General features: G+C 44.7%; 1 protein-coding gene across 1 annotated transcript in view; it reads right to left on the bottom strand.

Moving 5' to 3' along the window:
- The window catches only part of TMOD2 (tropomodulin 2), a 64,917-nt gene extending 49,588 nt beyond the window's left edge, over positions 1–15,329 (bottom strand). Inside the window, exons 1-2 of the mRNA XM_004056185.5 lie at positions 14,901–15,329; positions 52–246 (exon numbers count right to left, since the gene is read on the bottom strand). Of these exons, the coding sequence (XP_004056233.1) occupies positions 52–177 (126 nt within the window). The 5' untranslated portion in view covers positions 178–246; positions 14,901–15,329. The remainder of the gene's footprint in view (positions 1–51; positions 247–14,900) is intronic.
- Between the last annotated feature and the right edge of the window lie 475 nt (positions 15,330–15,804).

Genomic DNA, 15,804 nt, shown 5'->3' with positions numbered 1-15,804 from the left:
CATTTATCCATACTATCATTAACCACTCTGCTTCAGTTCCATGTCACTAACCTCAGGATCTAGGTCATCTAGAACATTTTCCAACTGTTTCAGTTCCTCTTCTGAGAGTTTGCCAAGAAGCTCATCTTCATCAATGTTCTTGTATTTCTCCAGCTCTTTTTGAAAGGGGAGTGCCATGGCTTCTTATAAGCCTTTCTCATGGGCCATGCACATTTAAATGGTCCAGTTTCCTGAGACTTCAGAATACTGTTAATAAAAAAGAAACACAATAAAAAAGAATCTCCGTTCTGTAAACAGGACTTATTAACAGGAGACAGAAGTATGCCTCCAATGGAGCCTACTGTATTGAATGAATAATTCAACAAAAAGGTAATATTCCCTTCATTTGCAGAGCAACCTGACAGCTTACAAAGTGTTTTCACATATTTCACTTATTTTGATCTTTACAACAATCCTGTGAGGAAGCCCGTGACGATATTATCATTCCCATTTTATAGATGACAATTCTGAGGTGAAAGTGGCCTAGTGCCTTGCTCGAGGTCACAGAGCTGGGATGGGTGAGCCCCGCCTTCTGATTCCCAGCATAGTGGGTGCTTTTCCATTATACTACTCTGCCTTCCCTGGCTCTCCATAGAAAAACAGGGGAGAACAATGCACTAATTGTAAGGCAGTTGTAAGAAGCATACTTGTGTCTTTTCAGGGAGAGAGTGATGTGAAGAATACAAAATGGGATTCATTCAGGAACGAGAGTTTGGAACGTCTATGTGAGAAAGCATTGTCCAGTAACTCCCCTGCAATTAAACTAAGTGCGATTCTAAAATCCTGGCCACATGATCACTCTCTCTATTTTTCTCCTTGCTTTGTTTTCCATTCTATTTCTAGTCCCATTTCCTTTTTGTTCTACGTATTCATTCTTTATATCCCCAGACCGTTCTTCTCTCAACCCTTATTTTTTATACCACCTCACTTCTAAATATTCACCCAAAATGCAATTTTTACTCAATCCCTTTCTCCTTGCAGAGGATTCTACAGATCTTCCTTAGAAAGATAATACGCATTCAGGAAACAGTAATGTACTTCACTGACTGTGTTTCTCCTTAGGAGGTATTACCACCAATCACATCTTCCAGGCCAATAAATATTTGTTATATACCTACTATTTGCCAGGCATAGTTCTAGCAAACAGAAATACAAAGATAAACAAGATATGCCTCCTTTCCCCAAGAAGATCACAGCTTAGTGAGACAGGCACACAAATAGCAATAATGTCATAAGTATTAGACGTAACGTATAAAGTAGGTTTAAAAACACATGAGGAGGCCAGGCACGTTGGCTCATGCCTGTAATCCCAGCACTTTGGGAGGCCAAGGCAGGTGGATCACCTGAGGTCAGGAGTTTGAGACCAGCCTGACCAATATGGTGAAACCCCATCTCTACTAAAAATACAAAAATTAGCTGGGTGTGGTGGCATGTGCCTGTAGTCCCAGCTAGTCGGGAGGCTGAGGCAGGAGAATTGCTTGAACCCGGGAGGCAGAGGTTGCAGTGCTGAGATGGCATCACTGCACTCCAGCCTGGGTGACAGAGTGAGACTGTCTCAAAAAAAAAATTATATTTATCAAAATGCCCCCTCTCCCCAAGATCACAGCTTAGTGAGACTCTCACACAAACAGCAATAATGCCGTAAGTATTAGACATAATGTAAAAAGTAGGTTTGAAAACACATGGGGAAATAATCACTGAGTAAGTGGGGGAAGTTTGAGGGGAAACTGAAAAAGAGGCTGTGTTTGAACATTGAAGGAAGAGGTCATAAGGTGGACATGAATGGGCAAGTGTCATTCTAGGAAAAGGGAACAGCACAAAGAGGTACAGGATAAGACAGTAAATGATATACTGGTAGAGCAGGCGGCATGGCTACAGAGGGAGATTCATGGAGGAAGGGAGAGGAAAGAACTAAAGACGAGGATGGGACATCTGTGAAGGGCCTTCCTTCTGCGCCTTGCTAAGGGACCTGAACTTTATTCTGTTGGGAATGGCAAGCCACCACAGCTTCTTAAAGTAGGGGAGTGATCTGAGCACACCAATCTTTTTTTTATGAGTTCAAATCATAAGAATGAAGAATGAGTTGGCATGGAACGAGACTGGCTGCAGGTGGGCCTCTTAAGGGCTATTGGAATAGTGTTCCCTTTCCTTTGTGAATTCAACGGCTCACAATGTTCAGGTTTGTGGTTTCTGTGTCGATACCCCTTTCACATGCAATGAAACGTTCTTTTCCATTAGCTCACCTTCTTATTTATTAATTTAGAGATAGGGTCTCCCTCTGTTGTCCAGGCTGGAATGCAGTGGTACCATCTCGGCTCACTGCAACCTCCAGCTCCTGGGCTCAAGTGATCCTCCCACCTCAACCTCTGGAGTAGCTGGGATTACAAGTGTGCACCACCACGCCCGGGACTACAGGCATGTGCCACAATGCCTAGCTAATTTTTAATTTTTTTTTGTAGAGATGAGGTCTCCCAGCCCTCCTTTTTTTTTTTTAAAGCTTTAATGACTATATTCTAGTAAATAAACAAAAATCCTACTAAAGTCAGAGAAACCAATTGGATCCTATACACTTTGTTCTGGTGCCAGCTACCACTAACTTACTGCATCACACAGGACAAGGATGGCATCTTCCAGGCCCTTATCCATCAAATGAATTGGTTGAAACACCCTACTTAATGGATTCTAAAATGCATACTTTGCCACATTTAACATTCTGAAATTGAGATGTGTCTTAGAATTGATGGTGTCCTACAATTACTGTTGTCCCAGCAGCAGTAAAAATGTACTTGTCATTGCTTGTATATACCTACATATCAAAAGCACCAGCTTCAAAACTAGCAGAGTGGATGTAAAGGTCTTGGAAGGAAATCCCAGGGACAACTGTGGAATACTCTTTTAAAATTTAGAAAGCAGACAATCGTGGGGAGGTGGCAATGCAGGTATGTTTAGCAGCACTCCCAAAGAGAGGTCCAGATTAGGATAGTTCCACATAATTACAGAGTGAGTTTAAGTGCCCAGTTCAATGGCTTTTAGTTTTAGTTTTGTTTTTTTACAGATTTTTAAAATTACCACTCGATGGCACAGAGGAAACTATTATGTGGAAAAGAACCAGATATGGATAAGTAAAATAGTGATCTAAAATGTTGGACTCTGAGTGTGAAGAAGTTTTAAGAATATCAACTAATGAATGCATTTCACTTACATTTCCCCTTTTTATGTATGCACAGGAGAGATATATGATTTTAAAAATCCATGTATATTCATAGCACATTTATTTGTAATTGCCAAAAATTGAAAACAATCTGAATGATAGTAAATGAATAAAAAACAAATTGTGACCAGGTGCAGTGGCTCATGCCTGTAGTCCCAATGTTTTGGGAGGCTGAGGCAGGAGGATTTCTTGAGCCCAGGAATTTGAGACCAGCCTGGGCAACACAGTGAGACCCCATTTCTACAATATTTTTTAAAAATTAGCTGGGCATGGTGGCACATGCCTGTAGTCCCAGTTATTCAGGAGGTTGGGGTGGGAGAATTGCTTCAGCCAGGAGGTCGAGGATGCAGTGAGCTATGATTGCACCACTGCACTCCAGCCTGGGCAACAGAGTAAGACCCTGTCCCTAAATAAATAAATAAAAATAAACAAATTGTCATGTATCCACATAATGGAATACTTCTCAGCAATAAAAGGGAATGAACTATTGATGTACACAAAAACATGGATGAACCTCAAAATAATTATAATGAGAGAAAGAAGACCAAAAAGAATGTATACTGCAGGATTCCATTTATCTAAAATTTTAGAACACATAAACTAATTTATATGACAGAAAGAAATCACAGTTGCTTAGGCATGGGAGAGAGGTGGGAGGGGCTGATGAGAGGAATGACATAGGGGCATGGGGAACCTTTTGGGGATGTTGCATATGTTTACTACCTTGATTGTGGTGATGGTTTCACACATACATGCATATATCAAACCTTATCAAACTGTACACTTGAAATATGTGCACTTTATTGTATGTCATTTACACTTCAGTAAAAAAGATTTCAAAAAACCGATGTGGAAGTTGAAAACAGCTCCTTCAATAAAGTAAAAATTATTATTATTTTTTGAGACACGGTCTCACTCTGTTGCCCAGGCTTGAGTTCAGTTGTATGTCATTACAACTCATTGTAGCCTTGACCTCTTGGGCTCAAGCGATTCTCCCACATCAGTCTCCTAAGTAGCTAGGACTACAGGTGTGCACCACCATGCCCGGCTATTTTTTTTTTTATTTTTTGAAGATACAGGATCTCACTATGTTGTCCAGGCTGGTCTCCAACTCCAGTCTTCAAACAATCCTCCCAGCCTGGCATACCAAAGTGCTGGAATTACAGGTATGAGCCACTGTGCCCAGCCAAAAATTTGTATTTTTTTTTTTTTTTTTGAGACGGAGTCTCACACTCTCACCCAGGCTGGAGTGCAGTGGCGCAATCTTGGCTCACTGAAAGCTCCACCTCCCAGGTTCATGCCATTCTCCTGCCTCAGCCTCCTGAGTAGCTGGGACTACAGGTGTCCGCCACCACGCCCGGATAATTTTTTTTGTATTTTTAGTAGAGACAGGGTTTCACCGTGTTAGCCAGGATGGTCTCGATCTCCTGACCTCGTGATCTGCCCGTTTCGGCCTCCCAAAGTGCTGGGATTACAGGCATGAGCCACTGTGCCCGGCCAAAAATTTGTATTTTTAAGAAAACATGTTATATTTTGATTGCCAGCCTTTTTTTCTTAGTGATACATAAAATACTGGAGAGTTTTACAATCAATGGTATCTTAGAGTTTATAAGATTCTATTTGAATTTTTTTTTTTTTTAAAGACAGGGTCTCACTCTGTTGCCCAGGCTGGCTTGATCATAGCTAACTGCAGCCTCCAATTCCTGGGCTCAAATGATCTTCCTGCTTCAGTCCCTCGAGTAGCTGGGTCTACAGGTGCGTATCACCATGCCCAGCTAATTAAATTTTTTTTTCTTTTTTGCAGAGATGAGGTCTTACTATATTGCCCAGGCTGGTCTTGAATTCCTGGGCTCAAGCAATCCTCCTGCCTCAGCCTCCCAAAGTGCTGGAATTACAGGCATGAGCCACAGTGCCCAGCCTCTATTTGGATTTCTATTGCTGGATTCTCTATCTAAACCTAAACTCCCAATTTTTCTCTAAACAGAGTTGCTGTCTAGATTAATCTACCAGTCAGACACTCCCAACACTCAGACCAGCTTCAGACTCTCCCACTTTTTTTTCTGAGTCCAGCCGGTCAGCACCTCCTGCAGGTCCTTATTGCACAACAGTTCTCACACCACCCCTTCTTTTCACTCTTGTTTCAGCCTTTTGTTCCTTCATACCTGCACTACTCTGATTGCATCTTGAAAGATTTCTGTTTTTCCCCGTAAGCTACCCAGAACACTATAACTGGATCATTTTTCTCAACACTGCTAACAAGCCACTTCCCTGGTTAAGAACTTACAATGGCTCCCTCTTGTCCACAGAATGAAATCCAGACAATCTAGCTCCAAAGCTCCCATGATTTGGCTTTAACCTGCACTTCCTGTTTTCTCTCTCGTTACTTTCCTGGGGAGCCCACTTCAGCTAAAATGGCTTATTTGCTCTCTGTGGTAGGCAGAATCATGGCCACCTAAATATGTCCTCCTCCTATTCCTCACATCTATATGTACTTTACATGGCAAAACAAATGAGTTGTGATTAGATTAAGGATTAAGGATTTTTTTTTTCTTTTTTTGAGATAGAGTTTTGCTGTTATTGCCCAGGCTGGAGTGCAATGGCACGACCTCGGCTCACTGCAACCTCTACCTCCCGGGTTCAAGCAATTCTCCTGCCTCAGCCTCCAGAGTAGCTGCGATTACAGGCATGCACCACCATACCCAGCTAATTTTTTGTATTTTTAGTAGAGATGGGGTTTCACCATGTTGCCCAGGCTGGTCTTGAGCACCTGATCTCAAGTGATCCACTCACTTCGGCCTCCCAAAGTGCTGAGATTATAGGCGTGAGCCACCACGCCCAGCCCAGATTAAGGACTTAAAAATAGAAAGACCATTTTGGATGATCTGGGTGTGCCAATGTAATCCAAAGGACTCTTAAAAGATGGAAGAGGAAGGCAGAAGAGTCAGTGTCATGCAATTTTTTTGCTTTGAAGATGGTGGAAGGGGCCATGAGCCAAGGGATGTGGGCAGCCTCTGGAGGCTGGGAAGGGCAAGGACATGGATTCTCCCCTAGGGCCTTCAGAAAGGAATACAGTCCTGTGACACCTTGATTTTAGCCCAGTGACATGTGTTTCAGACTTCTAACTTCCATAAAAGTAAGAATAAATTTGCATTGTTTTAAGCCACTGGATTTATGCTAATTTGTTACAGCAGCAATAGGGAATGAACACACCCTCTTACCAAATACTTCCGTTTTCCAGGATGATTGTTCTGGCTGTCTTCTGTTTGCACCTCCACATCCATTCCCCTGCTGCTCTGTGCTCCAGGAAGATGATCTATTTAGACTGTATCAATGGGTTCCCTTTCTGTCTGGCTTCTGTTTGGCCCACAGTAGGCACTAGCAGGAAACTGGAGAGCAGGGGAGGGGGAGATTGGGTCCAGAAGGTCACATCTCCCAAGAGGCAGCCCTCTCCATACAGCTGCCTGCCCCTGGCTGGCCTCAGGCCTTGGGTGGTAAGGGGTCCTTGTGCAGCTGGTGCCAGAGTTCCGCCTTGTTGGATTCCCTAAATCCTCCCCCCATCTTTGTAAATAGCCTCTTTATTAAATTTTTCTCGAGTTACTCAGTTTGAGTGTATCCCCTGTTTCTTGTTGGGATGCTGGCTGATACATTAATATTACTTGGAATGCTGCTCTCTATTCTCACGGCCTATCTATGCGCTCTGCTCTTGAGACCTGGCTCAGATCCCAGTTCTACAGGACCACAGAATGTCAGAGCTGAGAGAGTCCTTAAAGATTGCTCAATCCAGCAACATAGATGGTTTTTCTTCTATTTCTCTGGCCACTTCTTTTTGGTCTCTTTTAGCAATTCTTCTTCCTCCACCTTAAATACTGGCATTCTTCAAGGTCTCATCTTATAAATTCTTCTATTTCCATACTACATATTCTCTCTGGAGGAACTCATCTGCCTCCAAAATTTTAATTATAATATATATCCAGGAGATTCCAAAATTTGTATCTTCATCCTAGACTTTTTTCCTGAGGGTTAGGCCCTACATTTCCATCTGCCTAATCCACATCTCTCCTTGGCTGCCTCAGACACCTCAAATATGTCAGAAGTGCTCTCATCATCTTTCCTCCTCCAGAATCTCCCATTTCAGGAAATTGGCCGAAAAACCAGGGAGCCATCCTTAACATCTTCTCTCTCTCGTCTCTTTTCCAGCCATCAATCACCAAATCCTGTCCTTACCTAAACGTGTTGAGAATCCACCCACTTCACTCATCTGCATTGTCCACATTCAGCCCTATCCCTTCCTGATCCATTCGCCATACAAATGGCCAAAGTGAGCACAGAGTTAAACAACTCTTCTCCAATTACTTAAAATCCTCCAGTGGCTTCTGCTGCCTTGAGGATAAGGTTCAAATTCAGTCTGTCTTCTGTCATCTTCATCAGCCTCATCCTGTGCTGCACTCCCCATCTCCTCCTGGCTCCAGCCTCCTGGCCCAATTCCAATGCCTGGATCATGCCTTATGTTGTTCTCTCTGCTCAGAACACTCTCACACCACTCCCCTCTGGCTGACTGCTGTCCTACTCATCCCCTGGTCTCATGCAAGCTTCACTTCTTCAGGGAAGCCTTGTTTGGACCTGGAGACAAGGTCTGGGTCACTCCCCATCTCCACGCTACCCCTTTAATCACATCTGTTCTTGGCTTTATTACAACTACTTGCTTTATCTCTATTTTCCTTGCTAATCTCTGTGAGAGAGGGGGACTGTATGAGTTTTATTCACTGATAAAATCCTGACTCCCAGCACAGTTCTTGATCTTAAGTAGGTATCCAATAAATATTGTGTAACAAAGGTCATGTGAAAGAAATGAGTTCAAATGAACCCGCAGGTCCAGAGCTCATTCCACTCTATCCGCTGCTTCCTCTCCCTGTGATGGAGCTTTCTGAGATCATCTAAGCCCACAGAAGTTGCCCCTTCCTCTAAATTTGTATGCCTACATCACCAATTTGATGTATCTTGCTATCTTTTCATGTATGTTGCATGTATGGTTCTCTCTCCAGCTACACTACAAACTCCCAGAAAATAAGTGCCATGTCATACTTCAGTAGGAAAATACATTAATTAATTAAAATAACATGTTAATACTATGTAACAGTAGCTGTTAAAACAAATTGCCTATGTTGTGTCAATGTACCAGGGGATCTCAAAGTCAGAGGAGAAAAAAAAAAACTTGCATCCTCCTGGAGCACAACTTTGATCTGAAGATTTGGGGAAAAGCTAGTTATTATTATTATTATTACTATTATTAGAAATAGGGTCTCACTCTGTTCCCCAGGCTGGAGTGCAATGATGTGATCATAGCTCACTGCAGCCTTGTACTCCTGAGCTTAAGTGAACCTCTTGCCTCAATATTCCCCCCACCTCCCTTGACCCCAGCTGAGACTACAGGTATGTGCCACTATACTCAGCTAGTTTTTAAATTTTTTGTAGAGATAGGGTCTCGCTACATTGCCCAGGCTGTATTTTTAAAAAGCAAATATAGAAATACTGTGGAGAAGAATGCAGTATTCTCATAGCTTTTAAAGTCAAATCAAAGCTTTTCCAGCTCATGGCTGGTCTGCTTTTGCCCCCACCAAGGCTGCCCAAGGGCTCCCATTTGTCTTCCGTCCTGTTAGCAGTGCTGCCGTGGGAAGTTAGCAAAGCACTGCTACAGCCTCCCCTCCAGTGGTGTGTCTGTCCCATGGCAAGCATTTAACATGCAATACGATGCTAATGTACATGCTGGAGTGAAGCAAATGCCTAACAAGGCTTCCAGGAGTCCTGGTGGGCAAGTACAGGAGCCAGTTAGGAAAACGGAAAGTAGGATTAAAGACTTGAGCTGATGGAAGCATGACTTGGGCCCTTAAATAACTCTTCCTATTATCCAAATATACAAGCCTTGGGAAGGAAAATAAGGAGTATGGCTTTTTTTTTTTTTTTTTGAGACGGAGTCTCGCTGTGTCGCCCAGGCTGGAGTGCAGTGGTGCGATCTCTGTTCACTGCAAGCTCTGCCTCCCAGGTTCACGCCATTCTCCTGCCTCAGCCTCCCGAGAAGCTGGGACTACAGGTGCCCGCCACCACGCCCAGCTAATTTTTGTATTTTTAGTAGAGACGGGGTTTCACCATGTTGGCCAGGCTGGTCTCGAGCTCCTGATCACAGGTGATCCACCTGCCTTGGCATCCCAAAGTGCTGGGATTACAGGCGTGAGCCACCATGCTCAGCCCTCTTTATTCTTTTTAATATGTCTTCAATATTTCATAATTTTAAACAACTACTGCACCGATTTTCACCAGAACCAAATCCACATTTTCTAAAACTAGTAAATTAGAAGAGAATCTGCATATCAATGTATCCTCCAACAAAACATGAATTGATCTTAGATATTTAATTCATTTCTGGCTGCTGGGCAAATATAACACAGCAACCGCCTGTTTGGTAATGTAGCTATTTGAAGATGGGCCAGTTCAGTTTGTTTTATTTTAAACAACTAAAAGACTTCTACATATTCTGGGAAATACTTGCAGAGGATGAAGGACAGAATGAGGCGGGATAAGAAGTCTCAGTCAGAAATATGGTACGGCAATGGGAAGGAACAAGCTGAAAGAGGAAAGAGGAACAGATCTTACTAGAATGCAGAGCTCGTATTTCCCAATCTTACAACACAAACTTGCCAAAGATTAAATTATACTTGAAAAACAAGGTGCCCACTAGTGACTGCTCCTTTCCAAGGTTAGAAGAACACAGAAGACTAAAAGCACGGGCCTTGGAGTTAACCAACCCAAGGTCTGATGGTGCAGATATGTGTGCAGTGACAACCTCTCCAAACCTCTGGTCCTTCCTCAGTAAAACACACAAAGAACAGTGCTTATCTCAGAAGGCTGAGGTGACACTTAAGGTGACCATGTACATATTAGGCACAGTGTCTAGCAAGCGCAAGCCCTCAGTCAAAGCTATTTCTCTTTTGTCTTTGGTTGTGGAATAATCTCGTGTTTTAGGTGTTCTTTCCCTCCGTTTTCCCATCAAGATCTGCTGAATATAAAGAGGCAAAACCTGTAAGAGCTGCGGGTCAGCGTTGCCAGGTGTAGAAAGCCACCATAGTGTAAGCTAGCCAAGCTATGAGATAGATTTCCACCTGGGTAGGAAGCCGTCAAAAAGCCAAAAAGTCTTGCTGTCTGCCCAGCCTGCCTCTTGGTTTCTAATTCTCATGGCGGGTCCTATTTCCCGCTGTTGTCTTGTCCCTGTGTTTGGCCTTCTTTTCTGTTTTTAGAGGAGTTCCTGTTGCTTGACCTCTATTTATCTCCTTGCCTTCCACTTGGAGATCTGCGCCTTTCTGGTTTTTAACTGCCTGTTGCTTTTAACCACGTCCTTCCTCTTGCCTTTGGGAACTTATGGGCTTCTTCTATCTTCCTGATTGGCACCGGGTTTCCTGCTTTTTGTCCTTCGATTCATGTGCCCTCCTTTCTTCTGCTTGCTTATGTGGTCTTTGACTCACTCATCTTGTCTCTTTCTTTGGCATTTTATACCAGCTAGGTTTTGATCCAGGCTTTGTAATGACTTATGGATGCTGTATGTACCCTGACTTGTGAGTGCTTACCTAGATGATGTGCAAAACATTTAGCAACTGGTATAGAAGGGACACTGCCCAGTCAGAATGGTTGTTTATCAACAATGAGGACAGTTGTCCCCATGCACACCGCTTGAATAGCAGCCCAGCTCACTGGACTCCACACTCCTCTAACCACTCTGATGAGGGACCTCCTGGTCCTTTCTTAGGGCTTGTGCCCCAGCTTGTCTCCTTTCTCCTCATGTCCACGCTTGGCATGGCTGGCCTTGTGCCCTGTTTCGTGAGCTCCTGCCACTCACAGTCCTGGAGTTGACTTTCTCATCCCCACCCTACCTAGCTCTCACCAGGGGAACCTAGGAATAGTGATGACACATGTGAAAGAGGTAATTAGTGGGGCAGCCTTGATGCCAAAACAGGATGGCAAATCATAAAAGCAGAAATAGCAAGAAATCTCAGCTTTAAGGAAGGTTGTGCTGAAACATGGGACCAAGGCCAAGGAACTCAAAATGGCTTTGGGAGGAAAGGTGGCTATTTCAGTCCATGGAAGAGCCACAGCAGAAGAGCGCATCTCATTTTACACAACCATGAAGCCTTAAAGTTACGTAGAATTGACTTTTTGGTGTGCTGAAAATAAAAATGGTTCATAGTATACAACAAAGGACTAAGCAGGAGAATTTATAGGAAGAAAGTTGGGAAATTTAGGATGAAAAAGTGGACTGGAGTCAAACTGTTATGATCCATTAAAACCAGAAACTGAAATTTGAATCCTAATCTGTAGGTAATGTGAAGCACAAATACTTACAACTTACACATTTAATCATATGTCCTGACCTTTCACTCAAAAATGCATTAAAGGCAGTTTCTCAAAGGTGGTTCCATGTAACGATAGCCCCTCAAGATATTTTTCATTTTTTATTTTTGCACACAGTTTGGGAAACATTACATATCACATCCTATGGACATTCCCACCCCATTTACATCCCCATATACAATGATCATTAACCCATGAAAGGCTCTGAAAAGTCAAGAATAAACCAACTTGTCCAGCTTTGTTTAGTGTTTTCCACATCTGGCTAGGCAATTTCTTTTTCTTGTAACCCATTAACATTTTATGTATTTTGGGGAATACTGACTGAGAGATTCACAAGTACACACAGACATTCATGCAAGTAAATATGTATACCTTAAATTAGTATTTTCATGTATACATAAACACATATAATCCAGGTAAAGCAAAAATATCTTTGCAGCAAGGGATTCCGTGTAAGAGATTAAGTGTTGTAAGAGTTGATTCTGTTTTTGTGGTCTGGTAACAGGAAGTCTCTTCTGCACATGCCTTCTAAGAACCTCTTTGAACCACTTAAAGTCTATAAGGAAAACATTTGGTTGTATATGATTTACACACAAGGGAATGAGAGGAAACCCCAAAACTTCTATCCTATCACAAAGCTAAATCATTTTTCCCCCAACACTACCCTAACCCAAAATAAAATGAACCACTGCCTATGTTCTCAAACTTCCTTACACACTGACACAGATCTCGGACACAGAGAGGAAAGGGACAGCACTTTCGGGATGGTTCTTGGGTAGGGCTAGAATTTCTTAGGTATGGGGAATTACTAATACTTTGAAGTTGAAGCTAGAGGATGGGGTATCTTAAGCATAAATGATTGAGAGTAGCCAAGATAAACCAAAAATGGGAACACCAACCCCCCACCCCCCCCAACTCATACCTCCAATAGGTGATTTCAATTTTGGGAAGGTGAAGCCAAGAAATTCCCCACAGATTCACTGCAGCTGTTTGTCACGAACCACCCCCGTCTTCTACAACACTTTCTCTTTATTTACTTATTTATTTTATTGACTTCCCCCATTTCTTAAAGTTCAAATCTATACAAAAGTTAAAAGAATAGTACAATAAACATTTGTTTTCTTCTTGATTCACCAACCGTCATCATTCTGCCACATTTGCTACGTTCCTGAACTTGTTCTGCTACCCCTATCCTTTTTGTTTTTTCTGACACAGCTGAAAGTTGCAGATGTCATGACACTTCACCTCCAATATCCACATCTCCAAAGAATAAGGATTGTCTGGTCTATGTAACCACAAGAATGAACTATTATTGCACCTAAGAAAATTAACACCAATTCCATAATATCATCTAACATGCATTCCATATTCAAACATCCCCAACTATCTCCAAATTGTCTTTTATAGCTTTTTTTTTCTCGTCTAGGCTTCAAAGTTCACACATCCCAATTCACTATTGTATCACTTGAGTATTTTAACCTACAATAGTTGCTCCCATTTGCTCTGCCCCATCGCCAAGTCTTTTTGCAGGAACACTACAGAGGTGAAATTATGCCTCCTTATTGCTTCACAACGGGAGACTCACAGTAGATGCTGCTAAACTTGGTCATTTGGTTCCAGTGGTGACCTCCTAATTTCTCCATTGTAAGGACAAATTTTCCCAGAGTAACCTGTGGTGAGATACTTTGAAATAATATGAAAATCCTATTCCCCAACCACCTTTCACTCAAAGGTTTTGGACCAGTTGGTAAGTCCTTGCCTTATTCAACTGATATGTTAGGTTTGCAGAGCGCCGAGTTCCTGATTCTCTCATTCCTTCTATTGCATATTTCTTTTTCAAACAATGATCCATCAGTACGCATCTTCTCTTTTCTGTGTATATACATTCTGGTTACTTCTTGCTGGGGCTTCCTCCCCGACCTCCATGCTGACCACATTTGACCACTCGTGCCCAGCCCTAGGGAGCCACTAATCCTTTATCTGCTGATCCCACCACTTCACCTTCAGCAAATTAAAGACAAAAACAAACCCCATCATTTTGTTGCCCACCAATGTACAGTACCTTACAAAAATTAAAATGATTGCAATGCGTATTTATTGGGTTAGACTGAAGAGAGTCGATCGAGAAAATCAGTTTTATCTTTAAAAAAAAATCAGATTGCTGAAGCTCTGAAAAATCTTTCCTCCTCACTAGGGCAGAGGCGCTTGTTGTCACAATTAGGCTTTTTGTAGTGCTGTTAAACAGAAACACTCTCATCTTTTCAGTTCCCTGAGAGGGGAGAATCTTGGAAGAACAGAGGTTTACAAATCATTTAGCCCAAACGCCCCTTTATATGCAGAGGCCCAGAGAGGTGGAGGGACTTGCCCGGGTCCCTCAGCTCCTGAATGGTCAAGCTAAGAGGAGAACCTGGTTTTTAAAACACCTCCCCCGATCTTCTTTTCATTCCCGTCCTAAATGCCTCGTGATTCAGATATGTAATGGGCACAGACGAAGCTGCAGCAAGCACGGCCTCCTTCACTGCTAATTTGCATTGTGACTGCATCACCTTCCTACCTCTGAATACTCTAAAAATTCCCATTAGGAGCCTTTTATTACTGTTTTAAAAATCCACCTTCATTTCCGCAGGTCAACAGGGAACATTTAGGAAGCCTCAAGGGAGCACATACTACCATTACTTTAACCAGAAAAGTAATAATAATAATAATAAGGTTCTCGAGGATCCGCACGAGGCCGCTTACTGGGAGGCTGAAACGCCCTGCGAGTGACAGCTCCAGCGATCTCAGGAAAGACGCCGGCCAGTCCACCCCTCCCCATCGCCTGCTGAACGAGGCAGGGAGATGCATACCGCTCCAGGAGCTCATCAAACATGCACAGGAAGGGGAAAAGTGGGGGAACAAAGCCCGGAGTGGAAGAACACAGCCCCGCAGCCCCGGGAGGACAGGAGACCGCGCCCTCCCCGCTGCGGCCCAGCGGGCTGCAGAGGCTGCGGCACCGCAGTGCAGGGCGCGGGACTCACACCCCGGAGGGCGCCTCCCGCCCGGGCGCAGCGCCTGGTCTCCCCGCGCAGCCGACCGGGCCGGGAGGCGAGAGGCGAGAGGCGGCCCGGCTCTGCACGCCCGCCCGGCCGAGCGCCCGTGTCGCGGAGCATCCTCCCGCGGGCAGGGAGGGCACGGCGGCCACCGCGCTGCGGGCCCGGGGGCTGCAGACACCGGCTGTCCAGAACAGGCCCCACCCGCCCCCCGGGGCGCTCACCCGTCCGTGCGCTCATCCCGGAGCCGGCTGTGCTGGCCGTCAGTCCGTCAGCCCCGGTGGAGCGGGGCCGGGAGAACAGGGGCGGCGCCGTGGCCGGGGCGAGCGCGGCGATCAACAGGCGGCTCCCGGCCGGGCGCGGCGCCGGGGCGCGCGGCTGCAGCGGAGCAGGCTGGGAAGCGTAGTTCCCGGCTGAGCCTCGCCGCGGCCCCGCAGTCCCCCAGCCCCGCCCTTCCCCGACAGGTGTCCCCTCCCGGAATCGGGGTCTGAACCCCGCCACAGCTCTGCAAGGGAGGAAGCACCTGGGTCGGGGAGAAGCCTGGGAAGGCTCTCTGGAGACGCTCGGGGCTCCGGAGAGCGTGGATGGCAAAGGCTTTCAAGCCTGTGATGAGCATTCCTGTGAGCGAGCATCCTGACACGGAAGCCACGTTGAGAGCGGTCTCAGACAGACCCCGCCCGCCCCAGGTTTTCCTGGCTGGGCGGGGGCGTGGGAGGAGAGAGTAGTTGGGTTGGCAGCCTAGGGAGGGAAGGAGGTAAGAGAGGTGGAGGTTAGCAAAGCTCTAGTGTGATGGCGTGAGGAGCTGGAGAGCCCAAGCGCAGTGGCGGCTTCACTGAGGTGAGACCGGACAACTTAGCCTGTCTGAGCCTTCGCGTCCTCATCTGTAAAACAGGCTTCAAGCCTGAAAAAGTGTTGTGAGGATTAAGCGACCCATAGCACTTAGGATCTGGCACTTAGTGCATACTCAGTGAAAGTTCCTTCCTTGGGGGTTCCGAGGGAGTTCTTGGGCCGGGAAAGTCCTATATGTCGTGCTAACCTAAAGATAGTTGGACCTCGCTGGGCTGGGTAAATGTTAAAATCCACTGGTTTTGTTAGTCGTTGAGCCCGTTCACTTCATCCCTGAATATA

Source organism: Gorilla gorilla, chromosome 16 (genome assembly GCF_029281585.2).
Source record: "Gorilla gorilla gorilla isolate KB3781 chromosome 16, NHGRI_mGorGor1-v2.1_pri, whole genome shotgun sequence".
NCBI classification, from domain to species: domain Eukaryota; kingdom Metazoa; phylum Chordata; class Mammalia; order Primates; family Hominidae; genus Gorilla; species Gorilla gorilla.
This window is presented reverse-complemented; position numbering and strand designations above follow the sequence as displayed.